The sequence below is a fragment of the Oryctolagus cuniculus genome, chromosome X, assembly GCF_051225735.1.
Source record: "Oryctolagus cuniculus isolate XC-2025 breed Fujian yellow rabbit chromosome X, ASM5122573v1, whole genome shotgun sequence".
In the NCBI taxonomy this organism is placed as follows: Eukaryota; Metazoa; Chordata; class Mammalia; order Lagomorpha; family Leporidae; genus Oryctolagus; species Oryctolagus cuniculus.
This window is the reverse complement of record NC_142888.1, coordinates 68,325,849-68,351,530: the sequence shown is the minus strand read 5'-3', so window position 1 is coordinate 68,351,530 and position 25,682 is coordinate 68,325,849. Positions and strand designations below refer to the sequence as shown.

The window sequence follows — 25,682 nt, the reverse complement described above, 5'->3', positions numbered from 1 at the left end:
CATTCTACTTTGAGTCCCTGGGTGCAGAAAATTTGATAGTCTTTGGGAAATTTAGGAAGTTTTCTTGAACACTTTTTCAATATCTTTAGGAAACTGGAATAATTTTACAGTCAGAAATAGGCTGTTAAATGGCCAGAATCCAGTTCTCAATGGTTTTTCTCTCTTGAGAGTTAGGACTGAGGGTAAAATCATTTTCCATGTCAATCAATGAATTTTTCCTAGCTCCCTCCCCTCCGCTGGCTCCTGGCTGCAGTCTCACTGCAGGGCATAACAACCTACCATTTCTCTGCAGGGACTCCAGAGAGCTGCTGGAGTATCCACTGAGCTGCTAAGTGCTAGCCACCAGTCTAAGGGTTAGGGGAATCGAACCACATTTGAGAGCAGCTGCATCCAAGGAGGATATTAAATTACTTCAGTGAGCGCAGTTGGGAGAGCTGGTGATGGCCTCTGGACTAGGGCTCCTGTTGCTTCTGCTGCTGGGGCAATTCTGTTTCCAGCTTCTGGGAACCTCTGGGGATAGTTTACAGCACCACAGGAGTCTGCAGAAAGACAATGGCAGCTGGGGACTAGAAGAAACACCAGAAAATGGCTCAATGGTATCTGCTCACGCACTTCTCTTTTCACTGGACTACCAGCATGTGCAAATCCCTTTTGAGATCACACTCTGGATTATGTTAGCTTCTTTGGCAAAGATAGGTAAGTGAAGGATTTCCCAAGCTTTCGCATAGAGTTGCCTAATAGTAGAACTTGCAAAACTTCTCTAGATGTTAAGAAAGGAATCCCTTGGTTTAAAAGACCAGAGAAAGGCAAGGTGGAACATTTTTCTTTCTCATTCTGTCTCCCCAAACAATCTTTTCTTCACAGCTAAATTATCACTTTCCTGTGATTATATTAACGTGTGGTGGAAATAGGCCCAGTACAAGAAAATTTACACTGCAAATGTCACAGCTGCCCAAGGTTGGGAGAAGGCATAACTTCAGAAACAAAGACATAAATATTACTACTTTGATTCTAGATACTAACTGATCTTAATTTTTAGGCACTTTTTTTCCCCCACAGAAACCTTTCTATGTTTGCCAGGGAGTGGAAAGTGGGAAAAATACATTTCCCATTTTTAAAATAAATGACCACTCAGAATTGAAGGGGAAGGGAGGAGAGGGGCTAGAGGGAGGTTAAGTGATGAGTACTAAAATGCAATTAAGTGGGAGAAGTAAATACTAATGGATTACAGCATTTTAGGGTGACTATAGTTTACAATAATTTGTTAAATATTTATTATAAAGAACTAGAAGAGGAGAGTTTGAAAGTTCCCAACACAAAGTAATGACAGATTTTTAGGAGTCAGACATGCTAAGTATCCTGATTTGATCATTACATATTGTATACAGATTTCAAATTATCACATTGCACCCCACAAATATGACAATCAAAAATAATTTTAATGAACAAAGAATTCAAAGGGAAACACAACCCAAGAATAAATCCAGTGAGTGAGAAGAATGACTATGTTTTTTAGCCTTTAAGCTTATATGAACTCTCTGAATTACTAGTGTTATGGATCTCTTAAGGAGAGTTATTCTGTTAATCCTTTTTATGTTCTTTAATAATTTATCTGAGTTTCGCCTTGGTGGCATTAAAATTATAACACTCCTTTTACGGTTCAAAGTGTTCATTATTAAGTGACCATTTTTATAGGATGAGAACCAAAAATAATGTGAGGCAGCTTGGGAGAATCTGTAGGATTTTGCTGTTTTGAGACGAATTTATCACTTCTTAAATAAATCATGTTTAACATTCTGACGTTTTATTTAAGTGATTTTATCAATTTGATGGTTTTAGCAATAACGAAATGTATTATTTAATATTCAGAATATCCATAGGTTCACGGCATGATAGATTGTCAGATTTGGAAAACCCTTTAGAGATCATTCATGTCCAACCACCTCATTTTCATCCATTCTCTTATAGATAGGATATCTGAGGATAAGGGAGTTAAGATGCTTTTTCACCTTCATGAACCAGAACTTGGATGCTAGTCTCCTGCCTCCTTGATCAGAAATACATGTTGTGGCCGGCGCTGCGGCTCACTAGGCACCGGGTTCTAGTCCCGGTCGGGGCGCCAGATTCTGTCCCAGTTGCCCCTCTTCCAGGCCAGCTCTCTGCTGTGGCCAGGGAGGGCAGTGGAGGATGGCCCAGGTGCTTGGGCCCTGCACTCCATGGGAGACCAAAGGAAGCACCTGGCTCCTGCCATCGGATCAGCGCGGTGCGCCGGCCGCTGCCATTGGAGGGTGAACCAATGGCAAAGGAAGACCTTTCTCTCTGTCTCTCTCTCTCTCACTGTCCACTCTGCCTGTCAAAAAAAAAAAAAAAAAAAGGAAAGAAAGAAATACATGTTGTTTTGGGTGACAACAATTAGTACATGTAAATAAATTTCTTTTATACTTTTTGCAATACTAGATATACTAATTACAATAAAAAGATGTTAATGTCAGGATTATAGGGCAAAAAGAACCCAACTGCTATTTGTTAGGGTAGGACTATATTGAGCTATCACTGACAGATAATTTTTGTCATAAACTTAGTAAGAGAATGCTAGTTAAAAAAATTCCCTTGTTAGCATTCATTCATTTATTTAACAAATATTTTCTGGGAATATTTTAGATGTAAAATATTATGCTGGGCCATGGACTGAAAAACTAAAACAGACTCTATTTTTCCTATGAGGAAGTTTCCAATTATTTCAATTTTTTGAGGAAATTATCCTGTAGACTGTAAGGAAGAAAGCAGCAATCTGGGGCCGGCGCTGTGGCACAGTGGGTTAACGCCTTGACCTGAAGCGCCAGCATCCCATATGGGCGCCGGTTCAAGTACCGGCTGCTCCTCTTCCAATCCAGCTCTCTGCTATGGCCTGAGATAGCAGTAGAAGATGGCCCAGGTCCTTGGGCCCCTGCACTCATGTGAAAGATCTGGAAGAAGCTCCTAGTTCCTGGCTTCGGATTGGCGCAGCTGTGGCTGTTGCGGCCAATTGGGGAGTGAACCAGCGGATGGAAGACCTCTCTCTCTCTCTCTGCTTCTCCTCTCTCTGTATAACTCTGACTTTCAAGGAAAATAATAAAAAAATTTCCCTAAAAAAAATAAAGAAAGCAGCAATCTGAGGTGGAGTGAACAAATTACTTTGACATATTTAATATTTGGGCCAAATTAGGAGGTAGTGACTACCACATGGTAGGCAACTAATAAATACGTATTAGATGAATTAAATACTTCTTTTTCTTCATTTTTATTATTTATAAAATGAGAATAGTAGTATTTACCCTGTGTTGGTGTGATGAAATAATCAAATGGCAGAATCCAAGTGTACTTCAAAAAGTTCGTGGGAAATGGAATTAAAAGTTGATTATTTTGAGGTGAAAAATTTTCAATTTCATGCAAAGTTTTTTTCCGACATTAATTTCCATGAACCTTTGGAGACTCCTCGTATATATGAAAGCACTCACTTTTTTGCAGCTATTGAGAAATTCTAGTTGAGGAGCCAGTTGATTTTTTCTAAAAATGTATTTATTACTTTTTGATAAGTATCTGTTCAGCTATTTCAATGTGACAGCACTGTGCTAAGGTGATAAATGTAAAAACTAGTGGCAGTTCATGAGAAACTTGTCATCAAATTAATTAACAGGTATATTAGAGAGGGATTTAAGCAGTATATTGTTAGCGTCTGAGTAACAAAGGGAATTGATTAGCTTAGAAGACCTCTGAGGTTGTCTCTGCAGCAGAGAGAGCTCATGATAATTAGAGTCATTATCTGTAGGTTTCATGTTAGTTAGAGCATGATGATGTGGTATATTACACAAGGTCAAGGAAAAAGAATATAGGGTAAAACACAGAACTGCAGCCATGTAGGTTGCTGGAGGTGGCCATTGCTTTCCCCATAAGATAAAATACGTACTGCTCAGCAAGAACAAACTTTATGATTGTGATTGCATTTTCATAATCCACTAGTATGAATTATTGGAATCCCAAGCCCGTCAAACAGCTTAAGTGACAGTTTGAAGTACTTTTGGGTCCACTGGGTCAGGAGTCAGGAGACTTGGCCGGATTGTTAGACAGTTCTGTCACATACTTATTGTTTAACTATGAAGAGCCACCTTGCTTCTTTGACCTCTAGTTCCTTATAACTAATTATTTTTGATTTCTTATGAATAAGGAATTAGTTATGATTACTAATGGTCTTTTCAGCTCTTATTACTCAAAGAAGACATTTGAATCATGATTCTCAGTTATATATAATTTTTAGGCTACTGATGTCTATCACTATGGTCATCATACGAGGAAAAGGATATTTCTATTGGATAAATGCATTGTTTCCATTTTGAAATGTGTGCTCACATTTGAAAATGATTCAGTGGTCACATGAATAATCTTGTTGCTAACTGTGAATACTTTTATTCTATTAGTAAATTTTTTCCATTATAGAGACAAATGCCTCGATTCATGCTTCTGCATCTCTAAGTCGTTATTACAATGGAATATGTGAATATGTGAAACTATGTTCCTGAAATCATAAGGTTGACAAGAAGGATGGCATCTGGAGGTGATAGATAATGAAAATGTTATAATACTCTATTTTTTTCTCTTTTCCAGGATTTCACCTCTATAATAAGATGCCCACAGTTGTACCTGAAAGCTGCCTTTTGATATTTGTAGGTCTCATCATGGGAGGACTAATCTACAGTTTAAATGACAAATCCCCACCAGTCATGGATAGTGACATATTTTTCCTGTACTTACTTCCACCAATAGTCCTTGAGGCAGGATATTTTATGCCAAGTCGGCCCTTTTTTGAGAACATAGGAACCATTCTGTTGTATGCAGTAGTTGGAACCATGTGGAATGCCTTTGGAATAGGTCTTTCCCTCTATGGCATATGTCAGGTGAAGTACTTCAACCTTCAAGACGTATCATTGCTCCATAACCTTTGGTTTGGTAGTTTGATTGCTGCAGTAGATCCTGTTGCTGTACTCTCTGTATTTGAAGAAATACATGTGAATGAGAAACTTCACATTTTGGTGTTTGGAGAATCGCTCCTTAATGATGCTGTTACTGTTGTAAGTATCTCAGGCATGCAAACAATGAATTAGGTTCCCTTAAGCTGACCCCTGCAATTTAGATAAAAACTGAACTTGGATGGGCCATAATTGAACAAGTTACTCCTAGAAGTGAGTTTATGAATTGAGAGAATGTGATTTAACAGTCATTGATATGTTTTAGAAAATGACAATTCTTCCTTGCTACTATTACTCCCTTATCACCCTTCTAGACTCAATGGGGTTATTTTTTATGCCAGATGAGAATATCTTATCCAGGAAGTATATTGGTAGAGCCCATTAGAAACATTTCAAATAGAATCATGCATAATTTGACAATGATCTGTAACAATGCATCTTGATAATGGGTAAACATTCCGGGAACATATGTTGAGCATGGGAATGGTGAGTTGGACTTCAAAATTGAGGAATTTCAAATTAGAAGGATAGATAGGGCACGACTGGGGACTTTTCTGATTTTACATTTGTTCTAATCTTTTCTTATGCAGGTACTCTATAAGCTGTTCAAATCTTTCTGTGAAATGCCATCTATCAAACTAGTGGATATTTTGGCTGCGATAGGAAAGTTTTTTTTGGTTGGAATAGGAGGAATTTTCATTGGGCTCCTGTTTGGCGTGTTTGCTGCTTTTACCACTCGTTTTACCAAGACAATCCGGGTCATTGAACCCCTCTTTGTCTTCTTATACAGTTATCTCTCCTACCTGACAGCTGAATTGTTCCATCTCTCAGGGATTGTGGCGTAAGTATGTGGCCAAATCTTTGATTTGAATAATTTCTTTTAGGAACTAAGTCTGATTTTCCACTGGAAATGTAGGAAATTGCATCTCTTAGGTCTGCAAAGAGAACCCTCCTTTTATGCTCATTTAGGATTTTCTATTACCTCTTATAGAGTCATTTAGTGGCAGTACTACAAGGGTTATTTGGTAACAAGATTTTGTGTTCCTTGTAGAGGTTAATTGGCTACATTCCAAATACTGGAGGTGGAGTGAAGCAATATGACTCTCTTTGTTTAACAAAAATTCTGAGAACTTGGCATGGGGTCCCCTCTTCGGAGGGGAGAATTATTCTAGCAGGTTAGTGTGTCTGAACACAATATTGTTCCTGTGGTAAGTAATTAGATGATATGCCATATACACGATCTTGGCATTAACTGTTCTTATAGAGAGGAACTTTCTGCCATTACAATTTAATATTTTTATTACTTCTTTTGTAAGCCATAGAGAAAAAATTCTATGTTTTCCCTTTCCATCACTGGCATGTAACCACGAATGTTCATCTTCCATGTCTAATGTCAAAGATGGGAAGGCTGAATGTTCACATGGTAAGTTAAACAGTATTAGTGTCTAAAAAGTTTCACATTAGAGTTTAGATAGACTATCTTATGTATTTGAAAAACATAAAGAATGTGGTCCATTCATTGTGACAAATACATTAATGTAATAGGGGAAGCTGGGTTTGGGGAGTATGGGAATACTTTGCACTACTTCACAACATTTGTTTTGTAAATTTAAAACTATTCCAAAAGAAAAAGTTAAGGAACACTGAAAAATAGCTTTTCAAATGCTGCAGGTTTTGTGAAAGCTCAAAAAGCAAAAAAGAAGATCGATTTCAGCTTCACAGAACTAATACCTTTAGGTTACTCCAAGTACTAAAATGATTTCATGTCATGATACAGTTGCTAGAATTTTAGATGAAAATGTTATAAGTTGAAAACAAGGATTCTATGTGGGGCCCACATGATTGTGTCTTAATTTGCTTAACTTGTTAAGAGATGTAATTTGTGCTTTAAATTGTCTTTGATTATTATTGTCTGTATTGCGTATTATAAAAGACAAGTAGAAAGATTCAACAAAGGTATGAGATTAGATGAAACAATTTAAATTTCAACCTTCTAATCTAAAGCATTGCCCAGAGCTTTTGAAATGGTATCCTTTAAGTGGTTTCCTTCTTTTGAGAACCCTGAGCTTCTAAAAAATAAAATAAAATTTGACAATATGGAAATTGTTACCATGAGTCTGCTGGTCTTGAAGAAAGTGACACAGGGAAAACAGTATTGTCAAATCAACTTGCTTCCTCTGACAATCTCCTGATGCTTAAATTTCTTATAAGTGTAGATCTTTTATTTTGAATAAGGATTACAAGTATCCTTTAGGCTGTCATGTTTAACCTTTTTTACCGCAATTTTTAAAAGATTTATTTTGTTTATTTGAAAGATAGAGCAGGAAAGCAGAGAGGGGAAGGGAGGGAGGAAGGGATGAAGGGAAGGGAGAGAAAGAGAGAAAAGGAGAGAGAATTTTCCAACTGCTGGTGTAGTCCCCAAATGGCTGCAACAACTGTGACTGGACCAGGTCCAATCCAGGAGCCTGGAACTCTATCTTGGTCTCCCATATAGGCACCAAGGTACTAAGCCCATATTCCACTACTTTTCCCACATTTAGTTGCAGGGAGCTGGATCAAAAGTTGAGCATCTGGGACTTGAACTGACACTCATAGGGATGCTGGTGTCATAGGTGGCAGCTGAACTTGCTGCATCACAATGCTAGCCCCTTGACTGCAAAATATAGTGGGAAAAAAAAAGTCCTCTTATTTTCTATGGGGATAGGTTAGCAAAATCCTTTAAATAATTTAGATTTTTTGAACCATTTTACCCTAGAAATTTAGTGCATTTTTTGTCATTTAATAGTTGTGTGAAAATCGTTTAAAAATATACCTGTATAAACTTTGTGTTTATGTGTTAAACTCTCTTACCTAAAGTAATTATTTTGAATGTTGGAAAAATATAGAAAAGGCAAGATTCAAAATATTTGAGAATCCTTTTCTAAGACTTTGCATTAATTGGAAATTTAATTAGTATGAAAACTCTATTAGGAAATCAAGTACTGATATTTGTGTCACCTAAATGACCAAAACAGATAATGCAGACATTTTGAAAAATATTTTAATGGATAAAATGATTCAACTAATATTTAATGACTAGATTGTAAAAATTAAATAAATTTTAAAAATTAAAATTTTATCTTTTTTGTGATGGAAATAGAGAAGTTCCTCCAAAACATTTTGAGCTTTAATATGGATAATAATACCCATTTCAAAATATTATTGATGTAAAATAAAATGATTTATTAACTGAATGCTATTGAAAGATGAAAATTGCATTTTGGGCATTGTGTAGTTATTTATTGATTGAATCATTATGTTATGCATGAAGCAGATGTATAAATTTAGGTACATTGTTCCCTGTGGAAGATTTCTCTTCCTTTAATTTTGTTCCACCATTGTGCAATAATTTGAAAAATGAGACATGAAACACCTGCACTCATTCAAGCGTTGATCACTTTTTCAGAAATGATCTGTATATGAATCCATTTCTACCTGAAGGATTATTGGTTCCCAGAATGGTCAATATCATCACTGATTTTAATGTGTATGTATATGTGGAGGGGAAGATGAGGAAGCAACCTTACTCTGTGAAAAGTAATTGAAACTGTATTAGGAAAATTGTCAGATTGAACACTGTTTTCAGCCTAAAATCATAAAGCATCCAATCTTAATGATGGTTGCTTGTAACAGTGGTACATTGCATCCATTATAGAACTCATAATGCACTGTTTCTGAAGTCAATAAGCACACATTTACTGATATTTCAAAGATGGATTTTATGATATCAAATTGCCTTCTACCTTTGATAATTTTTTGGTAAAAAAATCCACCAGTTAGCACCATTAGTTCATAACATAAAATTTGTGTATAAAATATCAAATAAGTTTCTATTATAATGAAAAATTTTATTTCTGCATGTTCATATTGTAAGTTAAATACTATTAATGCTTTTTTTGAGAATAATATCCAAGGCAAGATTTCTATTTATAGACTTGAAATATGTCTTTTTTCATCATATTTTGTTACATTTTTAAAAATCCTCACAAATATAAATTTGCTTTCCCAAGTTTCAAATTAGTTTGTGTTTCATTCAAAAAACTGCTTGCTATTTTGCAATGATTGCCTACTGGCATAGGTAGGAGGACAATTTTCGTTAATTAAACATGGTTGGGTCAGACAGCTGTGGCTGTCTAAGATTGTTTCTGAGACTCTCAGAAAATAGTAGGCATTGTTATGAAATGTCAGGTTGACACCACTTCTTGGCAGAAGAGACAGAGGAACAACTATTCTTGTCTGGTATCATTTCTATGTACAATTAATGAAGTGCACTATTCATTGGCTCTGCTGACAGTATTATATCAAAGTTACAGTGTATAAAGCAGCTGGCCAATTCATTTCTCACATTCCACCCTCATTTTATAAACATCCGTTGAATAAAGGATTAAGCTTTCTACAGAAAATTATTTTTGTAATAAGCTTATTTGTGATTGCTATTCAGGAGCTTGGAAAATTATTTTACATTCTAAAGAAAAATGATTTCTTATTATAGTTAAAATATTGAAAGGGTATTCTTTTTTATATACCATTTCCCCCTCACCAAAAGGGAAAAAAACCTTATAGATTTTGGAAGAAAGAGGTCCTTAAAGAACATGAAAACTCAGAAAGCTGTTTTTGTACAGTGATAAACATTATTTTCATGCTATCAGTGATACAAAGCTATTTTTGTCCATTTGAAGTGAGACATAAAACCAAGGCACTAGAATTTTAAGAATGTTCTAGTTTAGGTTTCCAGTTCTATGATGAATTTGAATAGTATCTGTTCATAAACATTATAATTCAACTATTTTGCAATACGATAATGTTTTAACCAAGAAAGTGGCATCAATTAGGACAACAATGCCCACTATAATGTAGTTTATATATTGTATCATATCTTTGCTTAGCTTTCCTAAACTGTTGGAATCTAGTAGAATTTCCCTTTTGTTAATGCAAATGATAGGATACTATGTGCCTGTGGAGCATAGATCTCTTTCGCTTTTGGAAGGTGTTTGTCTTTCATCCCACTGACACACAGATGGCTTTTGCTGGCAGCTATGATCTCCAGTACCTGTGCTTTCCAGATAAATACCTTATATTTACATTCTAGCCTATTTATGCATATTAGATGCTAAACTTACATTTAAATTGAAAGTCCTAGTGCAAAATAAATAAAATCAAAAATTATAAGTGTAAATCATATTTCATTTTACTGGTAGACATTACCAATTTAAGAACATTCATTAAAGATATCAAACAGAATAATAGAATATCATAAAATACATTTTCTCTCTAATTGTTTTGAAATTTATCAAATCTATACCTCTTGCACTCACTGGGAATAGCTGGTATATTTAATCACTTATATGAGAGCAAACAATTAAACAGAGAATCACAAAGCTGTGCTTACTTGCCATCTTTTCTTTTTAATTCAAAATTTCAAGACCATATACGATAGATATTGCTGCATGGGTCCTAAGCAGAACTCTGTGCCTGTCCCTCCCCAATTCACTTAGTTGTGGAAATGCAAAGCCAGCAATGTTCTCAACTGCTTTTTTTCCTTGGGAATTGTATGAGATGTAGGATCTGTTGCAAGACTTATACACAGAGGGTGTGTCGGGGGCTCAATTGTCACTTTTGAATATGGAGATGAATGCATGAATGACTAGAATTTTAGATAAGACATTTGCTGGTTATGTCTGTAAAAGTAAGTTCATTTATTAATCATTATTCTATGACACACACACAACCTGCCCTATAGAGAAGTGGATCTAAGGGAGTGAGTAAATAACATTCTTAAATATCTCATACTAAAGAAAGAAGGTAAAATGAATGTCCTGAAGATCTGTAATGAGTCAATGACAGACATGACCTTTTATTTTAGAATTTAATTACTAACAAACTCTTACTCATATGGTAATCAATACTTAAAATTTTAATTAAAGTTAAGTCTAGTGTTAAAGACTCTGAGGAATCTTCCAAGAAACAAACATGAAAAACAAAGGCTACACAAACAAATCAAGGCTAATTGTATTATGACAAAGAGAACTTAGGAATAATTTATGTTTTTATTTTTTAAAATACTGCTTGAGGGGCAAGCATTGCAGTGTAACGCGTTAAGCTGCTGCCTGCAGCACCAGCATCCCATATGGGCACTGGTTTGAGTCCTAGCTGCTCCACTTCAGAAAGTAGCAGAGGATGGCCTAATCCTTGGGATCCTGCACCCACATGGGAGACCTGGATTAAGCTCCTGGCTCCTGGCTCCTGGCTTCTACGAGGCCCAATCTTGGCCATTGCAGCCATTTGGGGTGTGACCGAGCGGATGGAAGATTTCTCTCTATCCCTCCCTCTCTCTGTCTCCTAAACTCTGCCTTTCAAATAAATAAAATAAATCTTTAAAAAATTATGCTACTTGAATGTTAGATTTTCTCCCATGCATAGCCAAGAGAATCCATGCATTGTTGGGACTCTTGCATAAAGGGAGTATAGTAGTCTAATAAAATAAAATTTGACATTGTAAAATGCTTCATAATGATCTAAACTATTGATAATCAAAGTGTGATCCATGGACCTATGCTGGTTCATGAACTATTGATCAGTACAGAAATAGAAAAAAATATATTTAATACTATGTGAAATATAATAATAGAGGCTTGTGTTCTACAGATTTTATTTTTATTAATTTTTTCTTGTAAATTGATCATTTTTTATAAATAGCTTGAAAGGCACCAACTTAGGCCAATGAAAATTGTGGAAATAGTCATTTAGCATTTTTGTTAAGTATTTTTTTAAACATATGAGACAGGATTTCAGGTGCTGGTCAAACAAAAATGAATAGAAGTCTACCACATCCAGTGGGAACAGCGAGGGTAGTCAATTATAGTGTTATTTTTAGGACGTTAGATTGTGTAGCAAAGTTGGTGGAAGTGTGAATTCTTGCTCTGATTGTTGTTAGGTGCATAACTACATGCAAATTACTTAATCTTTCTTTCTGATCTATAAAGTGGACATAATAAGTAATGCCGAAGTAATGTGGTTGTTGTGAAGATTAAACAAGTTAATGAATGTAAGTTGGTATGAATAGTCCTGCTATACAGGATATTTTCAATGAAGATTAACAATTAGTTGTAAGAGAGAAGCATGCATATAATGAACTAAGATATAGAGCATATGATGAGTCATGCTGTAATGACAAATAGTTTCTATGAGAGATACAGGCTTTGCAAACAAGGAAATATTTGAGTTGGTCTTTGATGAACATGATTTGAGCAAAAAGACAATGACTGGAGGAAGCTATAGAAAATGGTAATGTTTGATTTTGTACACCCCATTTTTGTGATTTTCGAGGTGCTAATTAGATTATTAGTAGCTATTTGGAAAAATCTTTGTGACAAAAAACTCCACTCAAAAATAATTTGTTATACCTCTGATTTCTCTTCACTTAGGTGAGTGATTGCATATTTTTCTAGAGATTTATTAATGAAATGCCATAGAGAAGGAAACATTTGGCTAAAATATTTTTAGTCATTTAGTCCAGTCATTGGATTGGTTGATTGCCTCAACCTTATTGGGTCGATAGATAGGAAATACAGAGATCTTTAAAAGTGGATCTATTGGACTAACCACATGTATACTTAAGAATAAGGACCAATTAGTCAAGTATAGTCAAAGGGAGTAAGCTTAGTTGGCATTTTGAATTTCTAGATTGACCTTGGATTTGTGTGATAAAAAGAGGTATAATGAAATAGCTGGAGGAGATACTGTTGGCTGATGACTTAAAAGCATCATATTTTGTACTTCTGCTTCAGGAAATATTTTATCCAATAAAATCAAAGGAAAAACTTTCTTCTGCTCTGTAGAACTTCCAGTTCCCAGTATATGTAATTTGACCCATTACTAATTAATAGTTACGTTCTTGGTTAAATAGCTTTTATGTAAACGTCTGGGAATGAAGCCATCATTGATAACACTTATCTTGAACACTTATCTTTTTTTTTTTTTGACAGGCAGAGTTAGATAGGGAGTGAGAGACAAAGAGAAAAGTCTTCCTTTTTTTCCGTTGGTTCACCCCCCAAATGGCTGCTAAGGACGGCGTGCTGCGCCGATCCGAAGCCTGGAGCCAGGTGCTTCCTTCTGGTCTCCCATGTGGGTGCAGGGCCCAAGCACTTGGGCCATCCTCCACTGCCTTCCCAGGCCACAGCAGAGAGCTGGACTGGAAGAGGAGCAATCGGGACAGAATCCGGTGCCCCAACCAGGACTAGAACCCTGGGGTGCTGGCGCTGCAGGTGGAGAACTAGCCAAGTGAGCTGCAGCGCCGGCCAATAACACTTTTATCTTTATATTCTAAATAACAGACTTTTGGCATTCATCTCCTTCAGAAAGTTGTAATTTGTAGATTTCTCATATATAATTCCTTAAAGTACAGCTGAGGAATATGTATAGTTTTGTGTCACAAATAGATGATCATTTATTAGTATTTGTATTCAATTGTTTTATTCTCTCATTTGTTTATGTGTTCATGTATTGTGTATTCTTGAGAGCCTGCCTCAGAAACAATATATTTTTTTAAAATACTGTGGTAGATATGGAGGAAGGTAATGTTAGCATAATGGCTAAGACAACAGTATTTGAAAAAACAGATCTGGCTTTAAGTTCCAGCTCTACTACTTACTAGCTATGTGACCTTGCTGTAAGTATCAAATGATACAAGCCTAGGACTTGGCTCCTTATGAGAGTTTAATTAATAGTATGTTGTTATTTTCTATCTTCCTTTAACCCTTAAATGTCACCCTTAAATGCAGTGAACAGCAATCTTACCCATTCCTGCCTCTCAGATTTTCATTTTAATCCAGATTTCTATAGAGTTGGTTTATAGTGCTTTCAGATGTGTGCAATTCATTCTAAGTAACAATTTTTTTTTTCATTTTTTGCTTATGTTATGCATACTCATTTCAAAATGTTCAGAAAATTGAGGAAAAATTTTAAAACACAGCATTTATAAACAAACATGTAAAGATAAAACCATAAGCAATATTGTGGTGAATATCCTAGATTATTTTTCCTGTGTATTGTTATAACATTTTTTTTGACAGGCAGAGTTAGACAGTGAGAGAGAGAGAAAAAGAGAGAAAGGTCTTCCTTTCCATTGGTTCACGCCCCAAATGGCTGCTATGGCCGGTGCGCTGCACCGATCCCAAGCCATGAGCCAAGTGCCTCCTCCTGGTCTTCCATGCGGGTGCAGGGCCCAAGGACCTGAGCCATCCTCCACTGCCTTCCCTGGTCACAGCAGAGAGCTGGACTGGAAGAGGAGCAACCGGGACAGAATCCAGCGCCCCAACTGGGACTAGAACCTGGTGTGCCGGTGCCGCAGGTGGAGGATTAGCCTAGTGAGCTGCGGCGCCGGCCTGTTATAACATTTTAAAACTAGGATAAAAGCTCATTATAAAAGAGAAAGGAAATGCTTACCTTCAATCCTCAGTGGTAAAGTTTTTTAGGACAGTGAGATTAAACTAATATTTAGGTAGAGAACCACCTAAAAGTGGTCTTTTGCCAGTGTAGAGCGGCTTGTGTATGCCAAGATCTATAAAGGCCATCCATTCCTCACAAAGGGCCAGGAAGCTTTCTCCACACACTTACAATACATCAGGCTTATTATGACTTATTACATTAGGCAAATCTTATACTTTAATAGTATATTGGTCTTTTAAACTTTAATTGAATTGCTTTTAAATAATCTAGGAATCACAACTCAATGAAACCTCTGACTGTTTTGGGACGTGATGAGCTCTCATGATCTGCTTAATGAGACAAACACGCATATGGAATAGTTGGTTGACAACAAAGGAAGATAAGAGATTCGCAAACATATGTAATAACTAAGATCATTAACTCACTCTAAGGCATAAGCCTGGGCCAGAGTGTTTTGAGATTGCAAGGTCTGAGACCTAAAAGGAAATCAGAAAGGAAGTAGGTAGAAAAATAAGAGGAGGCTTGCTTCATGGCTTCCTGAACACTGAAATGTCTTCCTCCCACTTTCTCCTTTTGCCTTCCACAATAATTTATTTGAATCTTCAATGTCGTTAAATACTACAGAGTTTATGATTCATATGAACTATTTTAGGTGGTTAGGACAATTTCTTTTCTTTTCTTTTTTTTTTTTTTTTTGACAAGCAGAGTTAGACAGTGAGAGAGAGAGAGACAGAGAGAAAGGTCTTCCTTTTTTTCCGTTGGTTCACCCCCCAAATGGCCACTACGGCAGATACGCTGCGGCAGGCACGCTGCGCCGATCCGAAGCCGGGAGCCAGGTGCTTCCTCCTGGTCTCCCATGTGTGTGCAGGGCCCAAGGACCTGGGCCATCCTTCACTGCCTTCCCGGGCCACAGCAGAGAGCTGGACTGGAAGAGGAGCAACCGGGACAGAACCGGCGCCCCAAATGGGACTAGAACCCGGGGTGCCAGCGCTGCAGGCGGAGGATTAGCCAAGTGAGCCACCGCGCCGGCCAGGGCAATTTCTAATCAGCTATTCATTAAATCTTCCAGAAAGTATGCATAAAGTACATAACTGTTTTTATTTTAAAAAAATATTGATTTTTTTATCTTTTTATTTGAATGGTGGTGTAGAGAGTAGGGAAATAGAAACTACACACATAAAGACAGAGCTTTCATTTGCTGGTTCACTCCTCAAATGCTTGCAACAAACTAGGAGACTGGAACCCAAACCAGGTCTCTGACATGAGTGGCAAGAACCCAATTACTGGAGCCATCATGGCTGCCTCCAAGGGTTTGCATTAGCAGGAAGTAGGAAGAACAAGCCAGAGTCAGGCATGGAACACAAGTTTTCTGATGTGAGATGCCAATATCCTACCTGCTAAGCCAAATGCTTGTCCCTATAATTAAAAAAAATTAGGTGTATGTGAATATGTTTTATCCATCTTCACCCGCCAGGATTGTGAGGTACTGTAAAACAGTAGCAATGTCTTTTGTCTTTTTTTCTATTCTACTCATTGGCCAACATATCATAGATATTAATATTTATTGAAGATATATTTTATTGGTATTATTTGCTGTATGCATGCTTCCTAGAGGCTAAAATGTTTTGTGTCTGGTAGAAACATCATTTGATGGTTTGATTCAATGCCTAGCAGCTCAAGTTAAATTATTAGGTGCTATGTTAAAAAAGTACAGACATTTAATGTTTTTTTCTCAAGATTTCTTTCTTTATTTGAAAGGCAGAGTTGGAGGGAGGGAGGGAGGGAGAGAGAGGGAGAGAGAGCGAGCACTTTCATTGGTTCACTAAAGCCTGAAACTCCATCTGGGTCTCCCACAAGGGTGCAGGGGACCAAGGACTTAGAATATCCTCCACTACTTTTCCAGGTGAATTAACAGAGAGCTGGATCACAAGTGGAGCAACTGGGACTTGAACCAGGACCGGCAGGGGATGCTGGCTTCTTAAACAATGGCTTTACCTGCTATGCCACAACGCTGGCTTCAACACAACCCTCTTATGTTATGAGAGCTTGTTGACATTTCAACAGTATATAGTAATGGAGAAAACAAATACTGTGAACTGAGGGTTTAATAAATAGTCTAAAAAGAAAGTTGTTCTCACTTTCATTAAGTCTTGTTATATCTTTAAAAATGTCTATTAGAATGATTCTTTCTTAAAAGGGGTGGGTTATTTAATTAATGATGCTATCATAGTTGGTTATGTATCCAGAGGAAAATAAGATTGATCCCATATGTTTTAAGTGACTTTACTTGAGAAACATAGCATTCATATATTTTTTAAAAAAATATTTATTTGTTTGAAAGGCAGAGTGACCGAGAGAGGAGAGACAGAGATACATAGAGAAAGAGATCTTCCATCTCCTGGTTCATTCCCCTGAATGGCTGAAACAGTTGGGGCTGGGCCAGGGTGAAGCCAGGAGCATGGAACTCTGCCAGGGTCTCCCATGTGGGTGACAGAGGCTCAAGCGTCTGGGGTGTCTTCTGCAGCCTTCCCTGGAGCACTAGCAGGGAGATGGGTTGGAAGCACTCCAACTAGTGCTAGTATGGGATGCTGGGGTTGTAGGTGGAGGCTTGACCTGCCGTACCACAGCCCTGGCACCAGCATTCATATACTTAATTTTTTTTTTCCTGAAAGAAAATTTTGAAATTTCACAGTGGAAAGAGGGAGGAATAAAAAGGAAAAAGGGCCAGCAAAGGTCAGGATCCCATGAACGAAAAATACCTTGTTGTATATTGTAGTTGCTGGAAGATGTCTCGTAAAGGAAGGAAAGTAATGAAAATGGTAGAGATGTGATTTCTTACTAAGTAAATGAGAATCATCACCAAATTAGAGCACAAAGAGTGGCAAAATATAAGAAGCCAAATTTACCTTACTTCATTTTCACTGTCTGGAGGCTACAGGAACCATATTTGATTTGACATGAATCGTTTTAATAGATATTATAATTACTGATTATGGATCTGGCTATTATCTAAAAAACTAAATAGTTATTATTTAATTCTATAGCAATTTTCTATTGCACCATACAGAATTTCTTGTATGAAAGGAAATCATATGTGATTGTGTATGAAATAAAACATACCTAGAAAATTTTGTGTTTCCATAACCACATATGGAATATGTTTCCATTCCACCATAACTTTTGGTGTGTTTCTTTTTGTGTGATGTTTACCTTGTCTTTGTTAGAAGCATATTAAAAACATTTTAAAATATGAAAAATAAGCATATCTATGTAAGGTAATTTTCATGTATTTTAACAAAATGACATTGTGTAAAGGAAAGGCCACAGCCCTGAAGTAAGAGCTGTGTTCAAATTTCTGCTCTGTAAAAACAAACAAACAAACAAACAAATTTCTGCTCTGTAATTTGCTAGTTGTTTTATCTTGGGCCAGTTAACTTATTTGCACTTCGCATATTACTGAGGTTATTGTGAGTATTACATGGAATAATGTATGAAAAGTACCTGGACTATAGTAGACACTCAAATATTAACACGCAAGTGTTTTTTATTAGGAGCATACTATATTTAATAGTTAATACATCAAAATGAGTCTCTATCCTTCTTTATTGCTGAATTTTACTTGAATAACTTTCTTCTTCCTGACCCTGCCACTTTCACTAGCTGTTCCTTCCCTGGCTAAAATAAATGACCAAGTTATATTTCTGGTTTTACATAATTGATCTGTACTCTAGACTTTTCTTAATTTTGTTTTTTTTCAGTGGTATTTATACAAAATAATTAGTCGTGATCCAAGGGATGGTCTTAAAACCAAAGATACTTCATTCTTCTTTTATCTAGCAATTGACTTTCTTTATGAAATATGTATGAATGTGCATGTTTGTCTTTACTTAAAAAAACAGAATACAAAGTAAATTATCATTAATCTTTAAAAATAGTTAGCATGCACACAAATAGTTGTTTAGATTGACATGTGTGCTGTCAGTGTGATGTCATATCACCTTAGATTATAAAGTGATTGAGAATTGGAGTCACACTGTAGAGGGAAATTCCACAATACACTGTGCCTGCTCAGGAAGTATTAAACAGCAACAATGGGGAATTGCTTCAGCACACATGTGATGATGCAGTCTTAGCTAATTTATGATGGTAATAATGTGTTCTGGGTGATATATTTATTCATTATTTCCTCTAAGATAGTAAAAGCCACAAAGGACTGTCTTGGGCTGAAAGACACCATACAGCATTCAGTATTTCATAAGTTTTAGTAAATTGTCATTTTGAAGCTTGCTTCCTGAAGATTTTATTATTTCATTTCCCTCAATCATAAATTGACCCAAGAGAATGGACATTTGTGGTTACTGAACAGCTCTAACTTTTTTTTTTATAGACTAGAAAATGAGAATAAAACTTGCATGGTAACAGGTGGGAAAACAAGAAATTGATTATAATTATTGAGTCACCAAATGCTATTTATTAGAGGAGATTATTGAACATAGTGAAAATAATAAGGAAATGAATTCTCTGGAGGTTAATTAGCACCTGACAATTCATTTAAGGCTTTTGATGCTAACATTATTTTTAGATATACTTAATATTATCTAGATATGTTTAAAAATAAAACATGTAATTAAAATTCCACTAGCCAAATATAACTGATTATTTAAGAGATACACTTATAACAGGAACTCAGCTTTGTCCTTCAAAATTTGCACATAGAGCTATAACTGAAAGCAAAAAATCTGTAACAGATTGAGAGCAGATGGTTGACTATCACGTTTTTGAAAGACTGATGGTCTACTACTTGACCAAGCCTATCTACTTAAAGTAGTTAAGGCTAAATAATGAAAATGCAATTAAAAACATGCAAAGTTTTTTTGTCCCTGGAATATTGAACATCATCATGGACTCCTTCCAGCTTCTGGAAGAAACTCCAAATCATTTAGAGAACAAAGAACCTTCATAACAATGACAGGAGAGGCAGTTCATTAGAAATAAATGTACTGAAAAGAAATTGCAATTTGATGGATAAAACAAGATACATTGGTAATAATGCTTAATTTTAAGTGTAACAAATACTTTGAAATGATGCTCATAAATATTGAAAAACTCACCATGGAATGTATCATTGTGAATTGTGAGGGGGAGAAAAAAAGGAAGAAAAAAGCCCTAGAAGCGTCTCCATTCTTTTCTTGTTTTTAGACTAGATCAACCACCAGTGTTTCTTAAAAATAGTGGGCTAGAGATCAGATTGGACTGCTACTGAAAGTCGGTGACTTTTAGTACTCAAGTAATAAAAGAAAATGGGAGAGCAAGTCAGTAAGAAAATGTAACTAACTTCTAAGAAGTGGAAAAGCGGGGCCGGCGCCGTGGCTCACTTGGTTAATCCTCTGCCTGCAGCGCCGGCATCCCATATGGGCTCTGGGTTCTAGTCCCGGTTGCTCCTCTTCCAGTCCAGCTCTCTGCTGTGGCCCGGGAGTGCAGTGGAGGATGGCTCAAGTGCTTGGGCCCTACACCCGCATGGGAGACCAGGAGGAAGCACCTGGCTCCTGGCTTTGGATCGGTGCAGTGCCAGCCATAGTGGCCATTTGGGGAGTGAACCAACGGAAGGAAGACCTTTCTCTCTGTCTCTCTCTCTCTCACTGTCTGTAACTCTACCTGTCAAATTAAAAAAAAAAGAAGTGGAAAAGCAAAACATTGCATTGGTTGAACATGTCACACTTGAAAAAACATTTAACCATCATTTACAGAAATAAAATAACTTGTGTATATTTAAAATATATGTCAAAGTGGTTAAGAGCATGGGCTTTGGGGACAGACCTGGAGACAGCACTGTACCTCCTAGTTATGTGACCTTGAGATAATTATTTAACCTCCATGCTTCACTCATCTATAGTATCTATTTCATAAAGGTGGATATGGAAACATATTGAGATACAATGGCTAAGACACTTAGTAGACATACTCATCTCAAAATTAGCACATAAGAAGTGCTAGTTGTAATTATCTATGAATTTGTATATGCATAGTTTAACTTTATCTATAGGTTAAAAAAGTACAAAGATTAAGTTTATCCCATGGCACTTTGAAGATATTAACTGTGTTAAGTTAGTTTGCCTCTAACTGAATTTCCTTCGTTTAATTGGAGTGGGACAATCCCAGAGATCCTGCGGTAACTTCAGGAAAAATGGTCTATAAATTATTACTGAAACTGCAGAAGCTAAAGCAGATTTTTTTCAAGGATCATTTTGTGAGTCTGGATTTAACTAGAGCTGAAACTTAATCTACTGCTTTGTTGATCACTGCATCACATATTACTTTGGGTCTTATGTATGGAAATTCTCTGGCAGTTTCCAGGGTAGATTTCCAGAGCAGATTACTTCAAACTTAAGGTTAGCAACCTATGGATTTATAACCTAGAGACTTAGAGTTGTTTGTTTAACCTCAGCTGGCCCTGGGCAAAATTGAAGATTAAACAAAGCTAATCCATATTTTTAGTCTCTACACCAGATCCTTAGTTTGATTTTTTTTTTACCTTCTGGCTTTTAATATGAGTCATTCTGTGGAAGTTTTGCAATTTAAAGGGTTAAATTAAATGTAGAATAAGATATGTCTTCACATGTAGCTTCTGAAATGTGTTGATATATGAATGGCTATCATTCTTCCCTATATATTCAGTCCGGAACGATTTAAACATAATTTGGCATGGTGAATTGAGTTGACAAGTTATTTCTTATTTCACCTACAATCTTCTTTCTACCACAGCCTCTTGTTGCCCACTCCAAAGTTATAGGAAAATATATAAATATCTGACCCCTAAATGAATGTGTAGGCAGGAAATTTGGAGGGGGTGCAGAAACTATTTTGGTGAATTTAAAGATGTATTTAAAAGCTTTTGAATAAGATCTGGAGAAGATTATTGAGCAGGAGGCTAAAATTTTTGGAAAGAATAGTGAATAGAATAAAACAGTTAAAACTTTCCTGGGTTTTGAAAATTGCTTTGAATAATAACACTCTAGTGTTACAGAGGCTACAAGAATCTCTCATTCCTAGCATCTGCTTCTTCATGATTTGCAGCCAACTATGATTAGAATCTGTCAGTGCAACTCTATTTAAGAAGGACAGATTAAACAATGTTGAAGATAATAAAGCAGACAGGTACTTCTCAACACACAAGACACAGACTTGGTCATTTATTTTGAAAACTAAGCATTTGGTAGACTTGGAAATGCTATTGTACAAATTCTGGAGAAATGGCATGTTTTCATATTCTGGAATAGAGTAGGGCACCTTAAGTAACAGAATTCCTGATTTAGTCTTCAAGAACATTTATGTGATCACTTTTGCTTAGAGTTGAGTACAAGTATTACTCTCATACATTTTTTCCCTCTCTTTAGAATTATTACCTGTGCCATGAGCATGAAACGCTATGTGGAAGCTAACATTTCTCAGAAGTCCCATACTACTATCAAGTACTTTATGAAGATGTGGAGCAGTGTTAGTGATACTCTTATATTCATCTTCCTTGGTGTTTCTACCATTGGAAATAACCATGAATGGAATTGGCCTTATATTTGTTTCACTATCATTTTTTGTCTTATTTGGAGAGCATTAGGTATGGTGAATATTATTGTTTATGTAAAAATATACCAACTGAACTTGGGACTGTACTAGAAGCAAGATATTTAAAATTCCAATATTCTGTATTTGCTTTACTTCTAGGCAGACTATTATATATTCCCATTTGTGTATGGAGTTTTTAATAGCAAAGTTAAGAAATGGGTTATGGAACCAGACCACCTGAATTCAAATCCTAACTTTACTATGGCTCTGATAGATTTATCTAATCACGCAAGGCCTTAGTTTCCACAACTATAAAATAGGAGTAGTAATACCACCAACTTGTACTCACCATTGTGAGAATTACCTGAGATGATACAATCAAAAATAGCACAGAGCCTAGCAAATTGTGAATGCTCAGTAAATGCTTGTTTTTACCACCTCTGCTGCTGTGGCTTTGGCTGCATCTGTTGCTACTTCTACAATGTTTTCATAATGTCATATAACAAGTGTGCTAATGTCCCTAATACTAAGAATTAGTAACCTGTACTACCATTGCTAGGATGAAAGCTGAGTGGTTTCTTTTTTTCTGAGTGTTTACATCTGCCTGCCTCACCCTGATTTACGAAAGAGGAGTAACAGTCACTACTGCCTTCAGCACTGTTGTTCCAACCTCCCATCGAAACATACCCATGTGTGTACCTTAGCTATCTGCATCAGTGTTATTAAAGGACTGACTGTGTCCTGGGGAATGCTGACTCCAGCAGGAAAATACATACCATCTGTGTCTTTCCTTCAAATCCTGGCAGAGGCTGAATGACATCTGGTGCCCCCAAGCCACACCTGCTATATGACTTTACTGTTGGCTTCAGATAAATGCTCTTCTTAGTCCAACCTTTACAAAAAACTATCCTATTTGTACTGAAGTAAAATACATATGTGTGCTCCATTGCTGGTTAAACTGAGCTGTCTCTTTAATCTTACATTTTATGGTCTGCATAGGAATTCAGTTTATAGTTTTTCATCTTTTCTTGACATTTATATCCCTACTTCTCTTCTCTTCTACAAGTGAACAGAATCATTGTAGAATTTTCTTTGAAATCTATGAAACTTGCTCTAGAATACTGAGAGGCACATTAGGAAAATTGCTTAGCGTTTTAAGGATGAATAATAAGGCAGGCCAGGATATGCTTTATTATCCATTAAAATGCGTTTAGGTTGGCCATTAACAGCAAAACCACCAGCTGAATGTCATACAGGTTCATTGAAGGCTATTTCTAGCTTATTCTGAGCCAATTGGAAAAAATCTCACTAGGGTTGTAAAATGTTCTTTTTCGTCTAACCATCTTTTAAAACAAAATTGGACAAAAAGATCACTTTTGGCCCATATGTTCTGAAAAAAAGCTGACACATAAGAAAAAAAAATGCCAGGGATAACTGAGGACGTTTCTCTAAAAAATGTTTACACCTAGCAAGAACAAGCATTAGAGATGAAGGCCAGCATTTCTATGGATTTGTATATGTGATTTTGTGTGAAAACTCAGGAGCAAAATGGATCCTGTTTCCAATATTATTTTATTTCTATAGTAAAATGTATAGATAATCATTGTCTCTGGTAGTAGGAGAGAAGAGGAAGAAATTCCTGTCATAAAATAGTCAATCAGATGTCTGCAACTATATAGACCTGTCATTGCACCTTGCCTCAATGCTGTGCTTATATATGCAGGGGTCAGGTAAGCTCACTAGAGGCCATTAGCAGATCGTAGCATTCTTTTCTCTTTTGACATTAGGTATTTTAAAGGACACTTTTTGCAGTTCTATTAGATTAGCATGTTTCAGTAGTTGGTGCCTCAGAATATCCTCATTTATTTTGCTTTGGACATTTACATGGGCTCTATGAAAAACAAAGCTGAAAAGTCAGGATTCTTTTTTTTTTTTTTTTTTTTTTTTTTTTTTTTTTTTTTTTTTTTGACAGGCAGAGTGGACAGTGAGAGAGAGAGACAGAGAGAAAGGTCTTCCTTTGCCGTTGGTTCACCCTCCAATGGCCGCCGCGGCCGGCGCGCTGCGGCCGGCGCACCGCGCTGATCCGATGGCAGGAGCCAGGAGCCAGGTGCTTTTCCTGGTCTCCCATGGGGTGCAGGGCCCAAGCACCTGGGCCATCCTCCACTGCACTCCCTGGCCACAGCAGAGGGCTGGCCTGGAAGAGGGGCAACCGGGACAGAATCCGGCGCCCCGACCGGGACTAGAACCCGGTGTGCCGGCGCCGCTAGGCGGAGGATTAGCCTAGTGAGCCGCGGCGCCGGCCTGAAAAGTCAGGATTCTATCAACAGTTGATTAACTGGAGCAACACATCTGAGTTGGCTAAATGTAGTTTGACTGACAGTGTGCTGAGTGACCAAAATGAATATGCTGCCACTAGCTTCTAGTTTTGGTTATTTCAACACAGCATAAGGGTGATTGGGAATGGTATGATATACACTTAGACATTTGGTATAACAACTTAAATGCCTAAAAATAGGGAATCTGTTAAAACAAACTGCTTGAAAAGCAATAATATAAACATATATGTGGTTTTGGAAAGTTTTGTACCAGAGTGGATGGGTGGGATTATGGGTATTGCATCCTTCCTTTGCATGTTTGTATTTTGCTCTGATAGCTTCCTCTGCTTTTATAGAAATAAAAAAGAACTAAAAGGGCTAAAGAGATGAAAATAATTTTTGAAGAGAAAAGTTAAAATCTAGAATTTGAGGTGAATTGGACTTTGATTTGATTTAATTGTGCCCACTCCAGTAGCTTGACTATGTTTAAATTTTCTTTTTTTAAAAAAGAGATTTATTTATTTGAAAGTTAGAGTCACACACAGAGAGAAGGAGAGGCAGAGAGACAGAGAGAGAGGTCTTCCATCCACTGGTTCACTTCCCAGTTGGCTGCAGTGGCCGCAGCCGTGCAGATCCGAAGCCAGGAGCCAGGAGCATCTTCTGGGTCTAACACACAGGAGCAGGGCCCAAGGACTTGAGCCATCTTCTACTGCTTTCCCAGGCCATAGCAGAGAGCTGGATCAGAAGTGGAGTAGCCAGGATTGGAACCGGTGTCCATATGGGAGGCTGGCACTGCAGATGTTGGCTTTACCTGCTATGCCACAGCACCAGCCCCTTAAATTTTCTGGCACCGTGTAAAATATTTAAATTGAATTAAAATATTTTCAAAATAGAAAATAAACAAAAATATTTATTCATTCAAAGGGACTGCAAGACTACTTACATGGCACCCAAAAGTGCAATATACTTAAAGAGAGTGTGGGATTTCTTTTTCCACCTAAGTCAATTTTGGATCAATTGTCTGTTGGACAATTTATTTCAGCTCAAATTGTGTGTAAGTATGCCTATGTTTAGTCCACCTGTTGACAGGCCTTAAATTCTCTTGCTGTTCTTGGAGGAAATCATAAACTTATTCACAATCAGATGTTCAAAATATAATGTATAATGAAAGCAGAGAGTAACGGAGTACTATGAAACTCAAGTCCAGCAGTATGTAGCACATCACTGGGGTGAGGTCTATGGCACAAAATTGTATCGGTACATGATGGAATACTTCCGTCACAGTTGAGATTGCAGACAAGTATGAGTAACAGAAAGC

At 36.8% G+C, this 25,682-nt stretch overlaps 1 protein-coding gene across 1 annotated transcript in view; it reads left to right on the top strand.

The window, feature by feature from the left end:
• The first annotated feature begins 620 nt into the window (after window positions 1-620).
• The window catches only part of LOC100346147 (sodium/hydrogen exchanger 2-like), a 58,827-nt gene continuing 33,765 nt past the window's right edge, over window positions 621-25,682 (top strand). The window contains exons 1-4 of the mRNA XM_089323944.1: window positions 621-696; window positions 4,642-5,105; window positions 5,594-5,844; window positions 21,884-22,101. Of these exons, the coding sequence (XP_089180070.1) occupies window positions 672-696; window positions 4,642-5,105; window positions 5,594-5,844; window positions 21,884-22,101 (958 nt within the window). The 5' untranslated portion in view covers window positions 621-671. The remainder of the gene's footprint in view (window positions 697-4,641; window positions 5,106-5,593; window positions 5,845-21,883; window positions 22,102-25,682) is intronic.